This window comes from Myxocyprinus asiaticus, chromosome 15, assembly GCF_019703515.2.
Source record: "Myxocyprinus asiaticus isolate MX2 ecotype Aquarium Trade chromosome 15, UBuf_Myxa_2, whole genome shotgun sequence".
In the NCBI taxonomy this organism is placed as follows: domain Eukaryota; kingdom Metazoa; phylum Chordata; class Actinopteri; order Cypriniformes; family Catostomidae; genus Myxocyprinus; species Myxocyprinus asiaticus.
The window spans coordinates 14,818,620-14,839,433 of record NC_059358.1 but is presented as its reverse complement, the minus strand read 5'-3'; the positions used below and the strand labels follow the sequence as shown (position 1 = coordinate 14,839,433).

The following is a 20,814-nucleotide window of genomic DNA, read 5'->3' as shown; positions in this document are numbered from 1 at the left end:
GCTTGTTTAAACTTTCCCCACTGGGACAGTTAGCAGATGTACACTGTTGAAAAATTAGGGCTCTCCAATCAGAAAATGTTTAGTGACTGGTAGCATCTAGTCTTTTAGTCTTCTAAGGGACTGTCTGTTCATTTGACTTCGCTAAAGAGTAAATCTGTAAAGAGTTAGCTATGTTCATGTGCATATTTATTAGTTAGGAGATTGTAGAACATGTCTACTGTTGATACATTTTTGTGCTGAATCTAAAAGGTTGACTAAAGACAAGATAAGTACCAAAACTTACATAATGATTGATATAACCCATTTGTCTGTTTTGGGACAACAAATTTTTCATACATTATATCCTGCCGACATTTCTTTCATATTTTGATGATTTTTTTGTTTTAGATGTCTTCATGTGAACCAAGTTTTTGTGCTTGACTGTTTTGAACAAATATGCCCATCAAGCCCTTGTTGATTGTGACTTATTTAGATTGCTCAGTTTAATCAGCATGATGTTTATTTCTTGTCTTTCTCTTTCTGTCTGTTAGCTACTCTCAGCCACTCCATGAAGAGATTGCTCTACACAGGAGACTGAAGCACAGGAATATTGTGCAGTACCTGGGCTCAGTCAGTGAGGACGGCTTTATTAAGATCTTCATGGAGGAGGTTCCTGGAGGTGTGTCGTGCTTTGCTTTATTTATAGATATTTAACTTTTCCCCTTTTAAAAAATGGAGTAATATTGATTTTGCAAAGTCTGTTGAGAAATATCAGGTTCTCAAGAAGGGTGCGTTGTTTGGGGGAAGAAGATTTCTAGCTGCGAGTATATAGAAAATGTGCGAAGCTGAGCACTGTAAACCAGTTTAGGGAATTCTCAGTTAGTTGTGTGAACCTCATGAAATCTGTCAAGAAATGTCTGGGTCATATTTCACTCCAACATCAAAAAACAAAACAAGAAATGTATATGTTGCACAAAGAAAATGAAGCCTGTTTTTAGAACCATTAAGTTTTTTGCATTGACATTTTTTTTATGACAATTAAGGACATTCCTCTCAATTGTTACTAGCTTACTTTTTGCATTTTAATGCAAAAAAAAAAAAAAAAGAAAGAAAAAACAAATATATATATATATATATATATACAGTATACTGATGTAGATATTATGTATACATGTATTATTCTTTGCACTCTTTTGTGAAAAATGTTTTCAATAAGGTTCCATTTGGTAACATTAGCTAATGCATTTGGTATAATAAACAAACAAAGAACAATATATATTTTTTACACCATTAATTAATCTTTGTTAATTTTAATTGATAAAAATACAATTGTTCATTCTTAGTTCATGTTAGTTCATAGTGCATTAACTAATATTAACATATACAACTTTTAATTTAAAAAATGTATCAGTGTATGGTGAAACTAAAATTAACCAAGATTAATAAATGCAGTAAAAATGTTGTCCATTGTTAGGTCATGTTAACTAATGTTGTTTACTCATGTTAACATAAATCTTAATAGATCACAATTTGTTTGATTACAGATTTATAATTCCTATTCTCTTGTCTTATATCTCCTGACAGGAAGCTTGTCCTCTCTCTTAAGATCAAATTGGGGACCTCTTAAAGATAATGAAGCAACCATTGTCTTCTACACCAAACAGATTCTTGAGGGCCTGAAATATCTCCATGATAATCAGATCGTCCATAGAGATATTAAGGTAAAAAGACGTGTTTCAGTCATCCTCAAATTATCAACATCTGAATCTCAGCGGTATAGTCCACCATGTGCCATTGCTTTTCATCTCACCAGGGTGATAACGTTTTGATAAATACATACAGTGGTGTGCTTAAGATATCAGATTTTGGCACGTCTAAGAGACTAGCAGGAATCAACCCGTGTACAGAGACATTCACAGGTGAGGCAAGTCCCCGAGTGATTATTTCTGTACTTTCACACTTCTCACATTACATTATGTACACTGTGCATGTTTGCTTTACAAACTCCCGGTGATTCATTTGACCGCAGGCACTCTACAGTACATGGCACCAGAGATCATTGACCAGGGTCCACGTGGGTATGGAAAACCGGCTGATATCTGGTCTCTGGGCTGCACTATCATTGAAATGGCGACAGGGAAACCTCCCTTTCATGAGCTGGGGAATCCTCAGGCAGCCATGTTTAAGGTGCTTGCTGCAGGCTTTTAATGCTGGAATCTATTTTTTAACTAATCGTTATATATATCCATGTTAAATAATCCATGAAACATTTCTTTTCACAATCCTGACCATTAAGCCTGTCACTTCATGTCCATTTTTATAAGATTTAAAAAATAATTGTTGATCATTGTACTCCTACAGGTGGGAATGTTTAAGATCCACCCGACAGTGCCAGAGTGCATGTCAGAGGAGGCTAAATGTTTCATCATGTGCTGCTTTGAACCTAACCCAGACAAGAGAGCCACAGCCTCAGAGCTCCTGAAGAACAGCTATCTGAAGGGAAGCCCCAGGAAGAGAACAAAACCTCAGTCAGATATCTTTCTGAAAGAGCCTTCTGGTGAGCTGACAAATGGGTCCATAGTACCTCTAAATCTTCAGGCATTGTTTGAGATAAATTGGTCTACATTTTGTATGAATAGCCTTAAAGGGGTCATGACATGCCTTTTTTATGATTTTAATATGTTCCTCAAGGTTCACTTTTAACATTGGTAAAGATTTTTGCACAAAACCAGTCATATGTTTGTAAAACATGATCATTTTCCACCCTCATTCTGACCCTCTGTCAGAAACACTCTTTGTTGGTGCTGCTTCTTCTTTAAGACTTGACAGTAAACGCCCAAGGTTGTGATTGGCTCTCTGCTCTTGACTGACCTGCTCTTTCCTTGCCATCTCACTGCTCATCACTACTGTGCAGACTACAGAAGTGATAAGGTAAAATAGGCATTGATGTGTTGTTGTGGGGGTGGTCAGATGCAAATGTCTACCACAGTGTGACATCACAATGTAGAGGAAGTAGAGAATGAGTCATTTTTACAAATGCACTTTTTGCAGTGAGGAGGAAGTTTTGAGTTCTGAAACATACAGTGTGTTTTTATAGTACAATGACCTCTTATATGTTAAAATATCAAGGAAAAATTAATTCCTCATGTTATGACCCCTTTAAATCATATGTAGTGACTGTTACACTATACTATAAAGAGATAGTTCACTCAAAACTACCCATATGATTTTCTTTCCTCTGTTCAACAGAAAAGGAGATGTGTCAGACAGGTTTGGAACAACTTGAGGGTGAGTAAATTTTGACATAATTTTATTAAAGTTTATTAAATGTTATTAAAGTTATCTCACTATAACATTTTGTTGGACAAAAATTTGTATATGCTACTGCGAACAGTATGAGCCAGCAATATTTTTAAACCGCTTTCTAGGACAAGCAAGACTGTACATTTTAAATATGTATAAAACTTTGAAAAGTTATTCAGTCAACTTTTAAGATTACTCCAGCATATGATGGTTTCAGTGGGTCTATAAAATCTATTTTATGAGATATTTTGTTATTTTAAATTTATGTTTAAGTTAATTTGGGGATTTTATTGTAGGAGACTTTCACAGGAGCATGTCTGTGCCCATCGCTGTGCGTGTGGAAAACACAGATGCTGACCACACTGATTTGTCCTGCTCTTTTGATCTGAGAAGGACCGCGTCTGCCCTAAGGGCAAGTGACATCACTGAAAGTCCTCCCACCTTCAGCAGCTTCCTGGCGTGAGTCAGAGATTAAAACCCTGATTCAGGGACTCAGATACTGATATCATGTAAAGCATACTCCTCATACTTTAACTGATGTATATGTCTTTATATGTGTGTGTGTGTGTGTGTGTGTTGGGGGGGTTGGCAGTGTGCCAGATGAGCCACAAGGGGACATGACGACAAGCCCGGTGGGCTCTGGAGAAAATCTTGGTCTGTTCATGCTTAGAAAGGACAGTGAAAGGAGAGATACGTTACATAGAATACTTACTGAATACATCAGCCATGTAATACAAAACATTCAGGAAACGCTGCCTCAGGTACACATACACAATCTTGCATACTGCTGTATCAACTTTTTTACAAATATTTGAGATTTGTGTTGTGGAATGCTGCCAAACTACAACTTTCTCAGATGTCTGAACTATTCTTAGACGTGTTTGACTTGCTCATTATTTTTCCCATCATCCAGGCAGAGGAGCCATGTATCAACTCTGATAACATCAGCGAGCTGATTGGCTGCCTGCGAGAGAACATCCGCTCTCCAGACAAGAGGCACCTGACTAACAGCCTCCTGAAGTTGCGCTCCAACCTCTTGAACTCTGCTGTGCCCCTCAGCAGCCTGCAGGCGGTGCTCTTCAGTTTCCATGATGCAGTATGTGCTTTGTTTTTGTAGAAGCAAACTAAAACTAAGGGCCAATTAGTGGGGCTTTCTAAGGCAATCACTACTACTATTGCTCATACTTTGGGATAGGTATTTGAACAAGTTTTAAGTTCGGATCGTTACTTGTCCCGCACAAATAATATTTATCTGAAAATCTTTAATAATGTTGCATGAAGCTGGTTCTGGTTCTTAGGTTTGTAGGTTCTTATGTAGTTCTTATGTTTGTAGGTGAAGAAGGTTCTTCGGAAACAGCAGATTAAACCTCATTGGATGTTTGCTTTGGACAGCTTACTGAGACAGGCTGTACAAGATGCCATCACAGTTCTGCTCCCAGGTACACCAAAGACAATTTATGATGCAAGATGGGCCCCAAAAGCCTCTCTTGCTTCACTAAATACTCAGTTACTAAAGTCCCTTTAAGGCAAGTCAGGTCACTCAGGGGCTAAATGCAACACCTTTGAGCAGCTATTTTCTTACTTCAGCTGAGAAAAACTGTAATCTCCAAAACTGTTGGTCATAAAATTTTTCAAATCAGCAATAAAATCTGACAACAATGCTATCATAATTTGTGCTTCTTTAGCTCAAATCATGACAAAAAACATTATATTCAGGCTGGTCCAGCAAATGCGTATGCACTTTCTCGAGTAAACTGGCATACAGTGTTTCTATCAAAAGGCGATTGTCTCTTTTAACTGTAAGGCGGGATTCCATTCCTACAGCGCCATGTTTAGCATTGTGATTTCTTCCATTTTTATCTATACAAATGACCCGTCTCATCCTATAATGTCTATAAATTACCCTATAAATGTGCTCTGCATCATTGCAAGTCCAGATCCCTAAATTCACTTTCCAAGTTTTTTTTTCTCAGAGCTCAAACTTCAACTGCAGTCATCGTTTGAAAACGAAGAGAGTTCTCCAGAAACAGAGCAATCCACAGAAGCTGATTCCGAACAAACAGTCACTCCCCTTGCAAAGGACAAAGAGGAATCAGATGTCATTCAGAGAATCAAAGATGTTTCAGATATCACTCAAAAATCTGAAGAGGGTGACAAGGATTGCAAATGTACCGATCTGCCCAGTGACCTCCTCTCTAATCTCTCCTCACTCGCAAAGGAGCTGTCAGAACTCCGCCTTGAGTCCAGGAGGTATTGAACTTCCTCACTCTCTTGCAATTTTTCAGCTTTGGAAGTATTTTAATGCAATTGTTAAAGCTGAAATATTACAAGACACTAATGAAAGTTATAATAAAATGTTAACAAGAAAATCTAGCTTTTTTATATGGGTGGTCACTGGGTTGTCTGAGAGTCCAGCATCTGCTTTGAAAAATCAGTTTGTAGTGTAGTAACTTTTCATCAAAATTAGCCACAAGAGGGCAGTGAATGAAAACAGGAATGCAGTGGACCACACCGGTTTAAAGCTGTTGGAAATTGTTCACCCTGTGTTCTAGGTTGCTAAATGAGCTGAATGAGAAGGAGAAGGAATTCCAGGAGCTTCTCAAGAACTCACTTCAGATGAAACAAAAACAAATCAATGCCTTGGAGGTCAGATCTTCCACTGCAGCTACAGGTTACTTAAATTTTTTCCACCCTTATTGATCGTATGACTTTAGAAAACTTGAAATATTATGCATAAGTTGCATAGACTTTTATGACATTTTTGGGTCCATTTTTAAGTTTAAAAGCTATCAACTGCCATTATATTGTGATTAGCGATCGGGACATCCTTCAAAATACACATTTTTTGTTCTGCAGAAGAAAGTCATACAGATTTAGAACAGTATGATGGTGAGTAGATGATGACAGAATTTTCATTTCTGGGTGAACTGTGCCTTTAAAAATGGTTGATCATCCACTTCCTCTGTACAAGAGAAAGTTCTTGCCCGAGGCGGTAAAAGGTGTGGCCAATGGAGAAATGAGTGTCAAATTATTCACATCAACTCTACATGTCACTGCATGTCTTTAGTTCTTAGGAGAAGATGTCCTGTAATCGCTTTCCAACTGTTACCGAACCTTGGCTATCCCAAATTTAAGTCTCACCTTTAGGGCTTGTATTTTCACTGTGTGTATTTGTAAGGATATATCTCCCTGTTGTACTCATGGCAGTTGGAACCAGTGATTTAAAAAAACCCTGCCTCAAGTTTTTGTAATGGCTAATTTAGCAGTTTTTATGTAAAACTTTACAATTACTGTGAATAAATTCAAATTATTCAAAATGAGTTAATATCAGTTTCAACTGCCAACAGTTTGTTAAGAAGTCAAGGTGTATTATGTTAATTCTCTCCCACAGATAATAAACCTTCATCCTATAATACTCAGAACATGGGTATGGTGCGCTGGCTGAGGAGTGTTCCAGTCGATGAGAAAACCATAGAAACAGTGAGTGGAGCTTCACTATGAATAGGGGACACTTACACTTACATGTTTATCCATTCTTAAAGGATTAGTTCACCCAAAAATGAACATTCTCTCATCGTTTACTCACCCACATGCCACCACAGATGTGTATGACTTTTTTTCTTCCGCAGAACACAAATGAAGATTTTTAGAAGAATATTTCAGCTCTTCAGGTCCTCACAAAAAAAGTGAATGGTGATTAAAACTTTGAAGCTCCAAAAAGCACATAAAGTCAGCATAAAAGGAATCCATACCTTATGACTACAGTGGTTTTATCAACATTTTCTGAAGCATTATAATTGGTATAGGGTGAAAATAGACCAAAATATAACTCCTTTTGCATTGTACATCTTGCCATTGCAGTCTCTAGGCACCATCATGATTTCAAGCTCGATTACACTTCTTAGTGCTTGACGCATGAGCACTAGATGGAACTGGAAGTGTAATCAGCTTGAAATCATGATTGCCAAAGAGACTGCTGATGTCAAGATTTATAGTGAAAAGGAGTTATATTTTGGTCTGATTGGATCACTACAGAAGACATGGATTAAACCACTGGAGTAGTATGGATAGCCTTTTGTGGCCTTTATGTGCTTTTTTGAGCTTGAACGTTTTGGTCACCATCGACTTGCATTGAATCGACCTACAGAGCTGATGTATTCTTCTAAAAATCTTTGTTTTTGTTCTGCAGAAGAAAGTCATACACATCTGGGATGGCATTAGGGTGAGAAATGATGAGAGAATTTTTATTTTTGGGTGAACTATTCCTTTGATGGTGAACAGGGTTCCCACAGTAATGGAAAACCTGGAAATATCAGGGAATTTTATAATCCTGATTTCCAAGCCTGGAAAAGCCATGTAAATTTTTAAATTGGACTGTAAACTTATTTTATTTTTTTTCTAGTTATGTTGTGCTCTAAAATATTTAATTTAGAAATTGCTTTTTGTAAGTGCTTGCAGACAATTAATTCAAAAAAATTTAAATGGTTATTTCTAGGAAGTTCTTTGAAAAAGTGAGTAAATAACTTCACATTTTCGTGGGGAAAAAGCGACAGAAAGTACATGAGAGGCTCCCTTGAAAAGAAGAAAAATACTTCTTGTAGACATAAAGTCTTAAGTTGTTTGACTAGCTTACCAAGATTGATCTATTATTATGGAAGTTAAAGGGATTGTTCACCCAAAAATGAAAATTCTCATCATTTACTCACCCTCATGCCATCCCAGATGTCTATGACTTTCTTTATTCAGCAGAACACAAATTATGATTTTTAGAAGAATACATCAGCTCCATGCAATGTCCAAGCAATGCAAGTGATACTGTAGGTGCCAAAATTTTGACTTTCCAAAACACACATAAAGGCATCATAAAAGTAATTTATACGACCCTAGTGTTTTAATCCGTATTTTCAGAAGTGATATAATAGGTGTGGGTGAGAAACAGATTCATATTTAAGTCCTTTTTTGCTAGAAATTCTTCTCCCTGCCCAGTAGGAGGTAATATGCGTGAACAATGTTAATCACCAAAAACACAAGAAGAAGAATGTTAAAGTGATCTGTTTCTCACCCACACCTGTCATATCACTTCTGAAGATATTGATTTAACCACTGGAGTCTTATAGATTACTTTTATGCTGACTTATGTGATTTTCGGAGATTCAACATTTTGGCACCCATTCACTTGCAATGTATGGACCAAAAGAGCTGAGATATTCTTCTAAAAATCTTCCTTTGAGTTAAGCAGATGCAAGAAAATCTGGGATAGCATAAGAGTGAGTAAATGATGAGAGCATTTAAATTTTTGGGTGAACTATTTTTTTTTAAACCATGTTTATCATGATTGCATGTTCTTTGATTTCTTTAAGATGCTTTTCCATGAGTTCACCTTGTACAGCCTTATACACTTCACATGTAGGGATGATCTGCAGTACTGTGGCATCAAGTAAGTCATTCCTTTAACAGTCAGACATCAGTAATATAAAAGACATGAATATAATTAGAATTAAACATTTTATGAAAGTAAGCATATATATATTATACACACACACCGGTGGCCAAAAGTTTGGAATAATGTACAGATTTTGCTCTTATGGAAAGAAAAGTGGCAATCAACTGATCACATTTGAAAAAAATGTTCAGAACTTCTTAAACTACTTCAAAGAGTCTTCAAAAAATCCTCCATGTGCAGCAATGACAGCTTTGTAGATCCTTAGCATTTTAGCTGTCAGTTTGTCCAGATACTCAGGTGACATTTCCCCCCACGCTTCCTGTAGCACTTGCCATAGATGTGGCTGTCTTGTCGGGCACTTATCACACACCTTACAGTCTAGCTGATCCCACAAAAGCTCAATGGGGTTAAGATCCATAACACTCTTTTCCAATTATCTGTTGTCCAATGTCTGTGTTTCTTTGCCCACTCTAACCTTTTCTTTTTGTTTTTCTGTTTCAAAAGTGGCTTTTTCTTTGAAATTCTTCCCATAAGGCCTGCACCCCTGAGTCTTCCCTTTACTGTTGTACATGAAACTGGTGTTGAGTGGGTAGAATTCAATGAAGCTGTCAGCTGAGGACATGTGAGTCGTCTATTTCTCAAACTAGAGACTCGGATGTACTTATCCTCTTGTTTAGTTGTACATCTGGCCTTCCACATCTCTTTCTGTGCTTCTTAGAGCCAGTTGTCCTTTGTCTGTGAAGACTGTAGTGTACACCTTTGTATGAAATCTTCAGTTTTTTGGCAAATTCAAGCATTGTATAGCCTTCATTCCTCAAAACAATGATTGACTGATGAGTTTCTAGAGAAAGCGTTTTTTTATTTTTTTTTTTTTTATTTTTTTTTTTTTGCCATTTTTTACCTAATATTTAATATTGACATGCCAGTCTATTGCATACTGTGGCAACTCAAAAGCAAACACAAAGACAATGTTAAGCATTTAATGAACCAAATAGCTTTCAACTGTGTTTGATATAATGGCAAGTGATTAGTACCAAATTAGCAATTTAGCATGATTACTCAAGGATATGGTGTTGGAGTGATGGCTGCTGGAAATGGGGCGTGTTGAGATTTGATCAAAAATATTTTTTCAAATAGTGATGGTGCTGTTTTTTACATCAGTAATGTCCTGACTATACTTTGTGATCAGTTGAATGCCACTTTGGTGAATAAAGTATCAATTTCCTTCAGAAACAGCAAAATCTGTACATTATTCCAAACTTTTGACCGGCAATATATATATAAATAGTGATTCAAGGTATGCCTGTTTCACTCAGAGGTGGAATGCTGTGTCGCTTATGGGCTGCCATCTCCAAACAGAGGAAATCTCATCTCAGTCCAGTCAAAGAGGACAGTGAAGAAATCATTCTATAACAGACACAACTAAATCCTAATGTTTAGTTAATTTGAGCTCAGTGAGTTTGCAACGTATAGTTTGTGCCTTTTTGTTTGGCACAGTTTTTTTAATGCCTATAGATGATTGATAAATGAAAGGAAAGAATTCCATAAAAAATATACAACCTCAGAATATCAAGCAAACAGTAATTTTGTCAGATGTAAACTTTTTGGATAGAGATTCAGTGTTTTTTTCTTTTTTGTATTTAAGAGCTTCTAAAATGTGTGATTTTTTTTTTGTGTTAATCTTTATCTGGAAATGTTGTATATGAGAGGGGTTTTGTGTTGTTTAAATTATAGTGTGTATATATTTACAGTATGCGAGTACAAAGAAGCTGTATTTGTTTGGTCATACGCATGTGCATTGTGCATTCTTATACTGAATATTAATTACATTAATAAAACAAAAACATACTAACAGCAAAAAGAAATTAGACATATAAATTCAACTGTAACTTCTTAAAATAAGTTATGTTTGTGTTTTTATGAAATAGCAATTATCTTGTTATATACAAAAATACTTTGTGCAAATCCTAGCATACAGTAGTGAAATACTTCCCACCTGCTAAATATTTAAGTCACCATATTAGCAGTTTGATATATATATATATAATTTTTATTTGATTTATTGTGTATGTAATATTGCAACCACAACATTAGAACATGATGCAGTATTGAATCGCAATATGTAATTTTATGAGAGATGGTGGGCCTGAAACACCTTAGACTTGTACAGAGCAAAGCATTCCCATACACAATGCACAGAAACATAATTTTCCAGGCATGCAAAATTTCACTGCTATTATAGACATTCCTCGGTGTGCAGAGATATGACTCACCCTTTACTGGCAGAGGCAGAGGAACAGACTGTGAGTCTGTGAGTCTGTGTGTGTGTGTGTGTGTGTTTGTGTGTGTGTGTGTGTGTGTGTGTGTGTGTGTTTGGAAGGTGGGTGGGTGTTTCACAGGCCTATTTGAAAGAAGTGATGCCATGCACTGAAGCTGATCTAAAAATTCCAGCCCCGCTTCCTTATGTTTATGCACTGTTGATATTGCCATAGTAACAGGACATCATTGCTTGACACTTACCTCAAAGTTTAGGATCACATTAGTGTATATTGCATGGGAATTTCACTCTTTCTAATGTTTATGTGGCTGTGATCCACTTTCCTCATTGAAGTCTGCCACTTTAGCGATCAAGAAGGAACATGAAGTACTTAATCACCCATCCACTTCATCATGAAGGATATGAGCTAATCAATGGGCTGGGCTTCTATTCATTCAACAAATAATGAGGACATCAAAACACTTTTCTTTTACAATACATCACAGTCATTTGTCCCTTTTGGAAGTCATTCTCTTTGCCTGGGTGTTGGCGTGTACTTAATGACATCATACAGGTTAGGGCTTATAGCTTTAATAAAACCTTGCAAGAGTCCCTTTTTACAGTAACTGGCATAATATATGCCTGGGAAGTTAAGTGAATATATTCTCTTTTAGCTGTTGAACAAATGTCATTCATAATGTGGGACTCCATTGTCATATGAGCTCCATAGAGAAGTTGTCCACACCATTTGTTGCATCACCAATACGTTTATGGCACTGAAAAGGCAATTGAGTTTGTCTATGTACAGATCATCTCAAGGTAATAACTCACAGGAAATAAGTTTAGATATAGATGAAGAGGACTACCTTGATGCAATATGGTAATGGTTGGTAAGGTGTAAAAACCTAAAGAAATGAATAGTAGCCTACTTTTGACAAACATATTTCAATTGGTGTACATTCAGATGTTGAATTGTAAGTCATATCAGTATCTTGGAAAAATATATTTTATTCTACATAAAGGTGGTCCACATTTTATGGAGGCCGCTATGTTAAGATTACATGACCAGTCAATTATTGAACACTTTTGCTTGCTGAATGAACATACAAACAGTATAATACTGATTATTATGACTCTGTGAATTTGGCAACAGTAGGACAAAAGAATTGGTGAAATTGGTCTGTGCTTCCCAAAAATGGAATCACTGCCCCCAGTGGCTGAAGCTGGAAGTGTTGCTGAATGTACAGAATGGGCACATGAACTCCAGTTTCTGGGTGAAATGTCCACAGAAAGGTGCTGTAATACAAGCTGTATTTTTAGTTGTAAGTGATGTACTACAGTCAACAGCAATGCATATTTTATTAATACTAACCCAAACCTCAACCCTAAACCTAACTGTAAGTGGGGGGAAAAAATGGCAAAAATGCAACCTCCGAATCACGCTCCCCATTGTTTGTGGAAGTGATTACTTCCTGGTTTCCACGGGACCAGAACCTTTGTCTCTGAGGCTGCTCGTGCAACAGGCTATCAGTAGCGCTAGAGGGAAATGTGTTCACATCAGAATTGATGCAAAAATGTCTGATGGGGGATGCCACTTGTCAGTAATTCGTCAGAACGGGTTTGATTTTAGGGTACATTAAATTTTGGAAGCAACATGCTGATTCCCCATTTCCACCTGGTATTAAGATGCGTCTTGCGTGATCCGATCACATGTGGTCAGACGAGACACATCGCTGTTTACACCTGCCCACTTAAATGCGTCTCCTGCAACCACTTGTGATCGGATTTGGAGGGGAGGGACTCTGTTTCATGACGACATACATCAGTCAATTATTCAGTGTGTCAATGCATGACATTAAAGCACAAAAAAGTCAGAAAAGACTAAGAAAGCCCGAAAAAAATGGTGCGCTATTTCTCCCAGATGCAGCTGAAATTTAATCTAAGCACAAAAGCAACATTTCGAGCAGAAATGTCCATTATTTTAGTGGATTTTTTGTATTAACCTGAGCTGCAGATGTTTGCGCTTCTCATAAGTGTCTGTGCATATGGGTATCAAATACACTGAAGAAGAAACGTGAAGTTTCTTTTCTTGTGTGTGTATCCGCTTTTTTTAAATTTTCCAATTGGACGTTTTTTCTTTTTAAACTGCTCGGACCCGGCAAAGTTTAAAATCTTGTTTTAGCACAGCGGTTGATTGACGGGTGAGGGGTGGTGCTTCGCTGCTGCTGGGACGCATACAGGACGGATTCGTTTTTACACATCAAATGTACATACATATGTGTTTTTTGTGGTTCGGTCACAAAACGTTTAGCACTGACCACATGTGATCCAATCAACAAAAATGCATCTTAATACCAGGAGGAAACGGGGTCTGTGTGATCATGTTTTATGTTAACTGAATTAAGGACAGCTAAATATCTTAAAAATATAAACTCTTATAGTGTCTTTTAAGTACTAAAGAAGACCTATAAGCTTTTTAAGCAGATCTTATACACAAAACAATATGACAGAGAATAGAATGAGCCCAAATGAATCATACACTCTTTGATCCCTCACCATTATCATATAACTTCAATGAGAGTTTGAATGCATACCAGCTGTTGTCTTCCATACTTTCCAAATCCTTTAAATCACTTCCGTCAAATGAGATTCTAGTGTGATTGAATTTCCTATGGCTTTAGATTTTCCATCACATCCCACTGGAAAGAGAGACAAATATTTTCCCACTGCAGTAAACAATCCTAGTCTAATTTCACTGTTTGCCTTTTACTGATTTAACATCACTGGATAATAGTGACTTGGCAAGTTGAATGGCTACCAGAGCATAGCTTGCCCTTGAAATTTGGTTGTAGTCCAGAGCTCTCTGCAGCCATGGGACTTTGGGGCAGGTGCAGCAGATGCCTCTGATTTTGCAAGTAATTTTAAGGTGAAGCAAGCACTCTGCTTTACTCTACCATGCATTTTATTTATTTATTTTTTTTTTTCCTTTCCTAATTCCTTGTTCATTTTTCTCTTCTTCTTGCTAAGACCTCTTTATCTCTCTCCTTGTGAAGGCTACAGGTGCATGTGATCCATTACATGAAAATGATTTCTGTATAGGATTTGTGGCTTTTTGAGCAACTCCAATCTGTTCAACCCCAGAGCATGTTACTTTCCATCAGTGAGATTTTCCACCATCTCAAATGTGGCCCCAATCTCTCAAAGCTCCCTTATCGGTGGTCAGCCTCAAGTTTTTCGAACACTTTCCATGGTCTACATTATGTGAAGAAATGACATTTAGTGAATGCATAATTACTATTGAAGTCTCATAACCATACGGACGACATAGAATTTTGGGATTTATTCTTGCAAAGATCCAGAGAGGCCTTTTTTATTATTATTATATATGTTTTATTTAGGCTTTGCAGTACATTGCTGACAGTATCTATATGTCGATCAAGAGAAGTTTTGAACTTCAGACCTTCATAATTGAAAGTAGTGTCCCTTGAGTTCTTGTAAAAGAAGGCTGCTGTATGTTTGCATCAGTGAGCATGCTTTCATATGCGTGCCTGAACAGCTGCAACGAATGACTATGTGTGCCATTGTGTGTTTGTGTGCTGAGGCAGCACTGATAGTTATTTGACCTTTTCACTGTTGCTTATCTTAGATCTCTAAAGACTCTGAGTCTTTCCCTGCAACTCAAGCATGTTAAATGAATGCGGTCTATCACTGCAGTCCACAGCTGTATCTACTGCAGGAGGCCCAACCTTGCAACTGCAGTTCAAGGGCATTCCTGCATTAATTTGACATTGTTTTAGTGTTTTTAACACTTTAAACAGTAATTTTCTCTGCATAAAGGCTCCACTTAGAGCTGCAGTTAAATTCTTTTAAAAACGTTGTCACTCAAAACGTACCAATAGGCTATATTTAAACATAGAAAGACATTTTAAAGGATCTCAATCTTTTAAACAGATCCAGTGGTAGCTGGAATAGGGTCACAGTGGGTAATTCGCCCACTCTGTCGCTTTTTCATTCTCTTTCTCTCCCCAGTTAGTAACATTTTTGTCATGGTAATGAAATGGTCAATGGGCGGTTCTTTGGATGGTAGAGTAGGGGGTGGGAGCGACATGAAGTTGTAGTAGGGCAAAAATCGGGGCTGTGGTTTTTGCAGTGCAGGACATCAAAGAATATCTGTGGAAATTCATGACTTTGGAAAAAAGGTCTGGAGATGAGATCCTGAAGGGGTTTATTTTGTGATCTTGTCCCACCTCCCTGCTGAAAAAAAAAAAAATCCTGCTGGTTTGTTGGTCTTATTTGATCTCCAAGCCTGGTCAGACTGGTCTATTGACTGCTTTGAGAGGGATTTTGTGTAATTTTCAGCTGGACAAGCTGGGTGATAAGCTAAGACCAGCTTAAACCAGAAAAGACCAGCAACCTGGCTTGGGCTAAGATAACACAGACAGGTGTGTAATATCTGATTAAATAAGTCAGCTTTGATCAGTACTTGGTGTAGAATAGTGATTAGAGATTATACATGAAATAAGCACAGCACTGTAGGAAACCGTTTGCTGGGACAATGGTGTCCTATACAGTTTAGCAGTCATTATACTAAACTATTTGACTGCAGAATGCAACGACCAGTCACACCCAAGTATTCCAGAGAGACATGAAATAACAGACAATAAAAGTGGTTGCTAAACTAAGCACAAGAGTGATTTACCACTTGTTTGTTGATTAAGTGTTGGGTTGGATTTCAATTATGAGCCTTTCATATCTAATTCATGAGTCAGAAAACCAGTGGAGAGCTAGACTCTTTTATTGTACTGCAATATTTCTATTTGTTGAGGAACAATATTTGTTTGTCTTAGTCATTGTTTACTGCAGTCATATTTCTGAACTATATTAGTCTCCATAAGTGTTCAGATAAGTTCCCGGGTTGGTAGCCAAAGTCAGAATTAGATCAGAATCAGAATGAGCTTTATTGCCAAGTATGCTTACACATATAAGGAATTTGCCTTGGTGAAAGGAGCTTCCAGTACACAACAATACAAAAACAGCAACAAGACTTTTAAAAAATAATTAAAATTGAATAAAAAATAGATAAATATTGAAAAGAAAAAAGTATACATACATACATACATACATACATACACACACACACACATACACATACATATACATACACTACCGGTCAAAAGTTTTGAAACACTTGACTGAAATATTTCTCATGATCTTAAAAATCTTTTGATCTGAAGGCATATGCTTAAATGTTTGAAATGAGTTTTGTAGACAAAAATATAATTGTGCCACTGTATTAATTTATTTCATTATAAAAGTACAATTTTATTAAAAAAAAAAAAAGTTTTTGAAATTGATGACTTGGACCAAATAATAAAGAAAAGCAGCCATAAGTGCCCAACATAGATGGGAACTCCTTCAATACTGTTTAAAAAGCATCCCAGGGTGATACCTCAAGAAGTTGGTTGAGAAAATGTCAAGAGTACATGTCTGCAAATTCTAGGCAAAGGGTGACTACTTTGAAGATGCTAAAATATAACACAATTTTGATTTATTTTGGATTTTGTTTAGTCACAACATAATTCAGATAGTTCCATTTATGTTATTCCATAGTTTTGATGACTTTACTATTATTCTAAAATGTGAAAAAAAAAAAATATAATAAAGAATGAGTTAGTGTTTCAAAACTTTTGACCAGTGTGTATATGAATATATATACATACATATACATACATACATACATTCATACAAACACACACACACACACACACACACACACACATACACATACGTAATGCAAATCTAAATACAAATCGGTTACGTACAGTGCAAGGGAATGTAATGGCAGAAGAGGTAGGATGTGTTGGATAATATAAAAAGACTAAGCTGTGTATTGCACATTAATTATTGTTCAAAGTGGCAGTTTTAACTGTTCATGAGATGGATAGCCTGGGGGAAAAAAATTGTTCCTGTGCCTGATGGTTCTGGTGCTCAGAGTTCTGAAGCATCGGCCAGAAGGCAACAGTTCAAAAAGGTAGTTGGCAGGGTGAGTGGGGTCCAGAGTGATTTTTTCCAGCCTTTTTCCTCACTCTGGAAGTGTATAGTTCTTGAAGGGGGGGTAGGGGGCAACCAATAATCCTCTCAGCAGTCCGAACTGTCCTTTGTAGTCTTCTGATGTCTGATTTCGTAGCTGAACCAAACCAGACAGTTATTGAAGTGTAGAGGACAGGCTCAATGACCGCTGAGTAGAACTGTATCAGCAGCGCCTGTGGTAGGTTGAACTTCCTCAACTGGCGAAGGAAGTACAACCTCTGCTGGGCCTTTTTCGCAATGGAGTGAATGTGGGTCTCCCACTTCAGGTCCTGTGAGATGGTAGTGCCTAGGAACCTGAATGACTCCACTGCTGCCACAGTGCTGTTTAGAATGGTGAGGGGGGACAGTGTTGAGGGTTCCTCCTGAAGTCCACAATCATTTCCACCGTTTTGAGCATGCTCGGCTCAAGGTTGTTTTGACTACACCAGACAGCCAGCTGTTTAACCTCCCTTCTGTATTCAGACTCATAATCATCTCAGATGAGGCCGATGACATTGGTGTCGTCTGCAAACTTCAGGAGCTTGACAGAGGGGTCCTTGGCGATGCAGTCATTGGTGTAGAGGGAGAAGAGTAGTGGGGAGAGCACACATCCCTGGGGGGCACCAGTGCTGATTGTACAGGTGCTGGAAGTGAATTTCCCCTGTCTCACAAGCTGCTGCCTGTCTGTCAGAAAGCTGGTAATCCACTGACAGATAGATGTGGGAACAAAGAGTTGGTGTAATTTAGTCCGGAGAATAGCTGGGATGATGGTGTTGAAAGCCGAACTGAAGTCCACAAAAAGGATCCTTGCATATGTCCCTGGTCTGTCCAGGTGTTGCAGGATATGATGCAATCCTATGTTGACTGCATCATCCACAGACGTGTTTGCTTGATACGCAAATTAAAGGGGATCTAGAACCAGTGATGTCCTTCAGGTGGGCCAACATCAGTCTCTCAAATGACTTCATTACCACAGACGTCAAGGCGACAGGTCTGTAGTCATTAAGTCCTGTGATTTTTGGTTTCTTTGTGATAGGGATGATAGTGGAACATTTGAAGCAGCATGGGACTTCACACTGCTCCAGTGATCTATTGAAGATCTGTGTGAAGATGGGGGCCAGCTGGTTAGCACAGGATCTAAGACATGCAGGTGAAACGCCATCTGGGCCCTGTGCTTTCTTTATCCTTTTTTGTCGATAGACACGGCTCACATCATCTTCACTGATCTTAAGTGCAGGTTGAGTAGCAGGAGGGGGGGGGTAGCAGGAGGTGTTGGTGTTTGTGTGAAGTGAAGGTCAGAGTGGGTGTGGGGTGTGAGATTGGGCCTTTCAAATCTACAGTAGAACACATTCAGGTCGTCAGCCAGAATGGGGGTAAGAGTCCTGTAATTCATAAGTTGTTTCATGCCACTCCAAACTGATGCAGGGTCGTTAGCTGAAAACTTGTTTTTCAGCTTCTAAGAGTATCTTCTTTTAGCCACTCTGATTCCCTTATTCAAGTGGACAGAGCTTGTCAATATAAACTAGATAAGAAAGATAAGATACCTGAGATGTTCATCCGCCTAAAAAAGTAATCCCATTTCAAAGGAACAGTTGAAACAAAGGGACACTTTTTATACTGAAAAAGTCATGTAAAGGCTTTAAAAATGAGCTTCACATTTTTGTCTTTAAACCCTCCAGCACACTTGCTCCTTAAGCTTCCATAAATGGATTACTTTAAAGATTTTTTTCTTTGTTTTAACAGAATGAGGAATTAGTTACGATTATTTTCTGTGGTAATCAATAGCATGCCACAAGTGCTGTTGATAGAGGTTAAATTGTATTTAAAGCTGAAAATTCCTATATTTTAAATTAAATTTGAATAGCAATTGTTACTCAAAATGTGTTTCACCATGCAAAAACGTGCAAACAATATATTTATATTGGTTCTACATAATACATGATCAAACAGGTTAAAGAAGATGCTTTCCTTCTGATTTCATGCTATTATTTTTTAAGGCACATTTAAACATCATTACCTCATTATGAGTGTAATTATTAGGACTAGCCTTTGTGGTACTTGTGATAATTATAATAAGATGCCGTCTCTGAAAAAGCTGCCCACAATTTACATTTCAAAACACTCATTAATATTTGCAAAACACACAAACTTTTTGACATTGTTTACCATTGGCTTACATCACTTCTAATATCTAATATCATGGAACATTACACCAGGGCTATGCTGACTGGGAAAAAAATTACTTTGACAAACATATGATCTTGTATGCAGACTGACTGGGTTCATATTCTGCTAACATCATGATGTAAAACCGTAGACTCAAATAAACAAATTAACATGATTTATTTAAAGGAATAGTTAACCCAAAAATATAAATTCTCTCATCATTTACTCACCCTCATGCCAGTTGTGTATGACTTTCCTTCTTCTGCTGAACAAAATTCTGTTCTCAAACCCTGAATACAAGGTCCTCACAACGCAAGTGAATGGGTCCCAAAATTTTTAAGCTCCAAAAGCACCTGAAGGCAACATAAAAGTAATCCACATGACTCCAGTGGTTTAATCTATATAATCAGAAGCGATAAGATAGGTGTGGGTGAGAAACAAAAAAGAAACAAAATATTTTTTACTATCAATCTCCACTTTCACTTTCACATTCTTCTTCTTTTGTTTTTGGTGATTCACATTCTTTGTACATATCGCCACCTACTGGGCAGGGAGGAGAATTTATTATAAAATGACTTGATCTTTTCATCTATTCCTCAACCACACCTATCGTATTGATTCTGAAGACATGAAGGGGCACTTTAGACCACACTGGAGTCATATGGATTACCTTTGTGCTACCTTTATGTGCTTTTCTGAGCTTCAAAATGTTGATACCCATTCACTTGCATTATATGGACCTACAGAACTGAAATGCTCTTCTAAAAATCTTTGTCTGTGTTCTGCAGAACAAAGAAAGTCATACACATCGTGGATGGCATGAGGGTGAGTAAATGATAAGGGAATTTAAATTTTTGGGTGAACTGTCCCTTTAAATACCAGATGTCAGTCCCATCTTGTTGGTTCAGAAGGTCACAAGGCAGAACAGTTAAACCCTTGCAGCACTTTATGCTGAACAGATTAGCATGACCACCCATTACCCAGGTAACTTCACTATCAAGCATTCTCTCAATAACTTAGAATGAGACTTTGTGGTGGATTTCAACAGTGAAAGACTGTAGGTCTATCTGGATACATTCTGGACATTCCTGTTATTGTGATTTAATTAAGGGGCCAGTGATCACCCTGACCAAGCAGAGCTGCTGACCTCTGGGCCTTTTAGGACAATAGGCAGGCTTCTTGAGACTGATTCTATTGAACCTGAGCTGCACCAATCATATAAAACTACTGGGTTTTAATCCCATTTCTGAATCACTGTGCAGAGAATGGGTTACAATGTAACAAACTGCTAGATGTCAAATATCTATCAAAGTGAAGAATATGACACTTCTGCTTTGGTTTCCCCAACACTTTCAAGTTTCAAGTCATATTTTAAAAGCAGTTTAACCTTAAAATCTGTTTTCATCATTTTTAAACCTAAAAGGGCTTGGGGACAAATGCACATTGAAGACATTTAGAAGATTCTTCTTGTTCCAGCTCAGTCTGGTTGAATTTAAGCTGTGTTTTTGCTTGTCACATGCACTACAAGTGAGACTTTGGGTGTGGAACATTATGCATACAAACACACAAAACAGAACAGTGTAAAGAGAAAAAGACA

At 37.5% G+C, this 20,814-nt stretch overlaps 1 protein-coding gene across 6 annotated transcripts in view; it reads left to right on the top strand.

Annotated features, from left to right (window-relative positions):
* The window catches only part of LOC127453288 (mitogen-activated protein kinase kinase kinase 5-like), a 422,352-nt gene that overhangs the window by 394,849 nt on the left and 6,689 nt on the right, over nt 1–20,814 (top strand). For 3 of the 6 annotated variants that reach the window (XM_051719555.1, XM_051719553.1, XM_051719554.1), the window contains 15 exons: nt 531–658; nt 1,564–1,700; nt 1,793–1,898; nt 2,009–2,166; nt 2,341–2,536; nt 3,229–3,267; nt 3,579–3,741; nt 3,875–4,043; nt 4,196–4,378; nt 4,616–4,721; nt 5,256–5,532; nt 5,835–5,953; nt 6,674–6,762; nt 8,643–8,719; nt 10,042–10,605. In XM_051719555.1, coding sequence (XP_051575515.1) covers nt 531–658; nt 1,564–1,700; nt 1,793–1,898; nt 2,009–2,166; nt 2,341–2,536; nt 3,229–3,267; nt 3,579–3,741; nt 3,875–4,043; nt 4,196–4,378; nt 4,616–4,721; nt 5,256–5,532; nt 5,835–5,953; nt 6,674–6,762; nt 8,643–8,719; nt 10,042–10,138 — 2,044 coding nt within the window. In that variant the 3' untranslated portion in view covers nt 10,139–10,605. Of the gene's footprint in view, nt 1–530; nt 659–1,563; nt 1,701–1,792; nt 1,899–2,008; nt 2,167–2,340; nt 2,537–3,228; nt 3,268–3,578; nt 3,742–3,874; nt 4,044–4,195; nt 4,379–4,615; nt 4,722–5,255; nt 5,533–5,834; nt 5,954–6,673; nt 6,763–8,642; nt 8,720–10,041; nt 10,607–20,814 lie in introns of those variants that run through there. The other 3 variants (XM_051719557.1, XM_051719558.1, XM_051719556.1) reach the window with 3 other exon arrangements.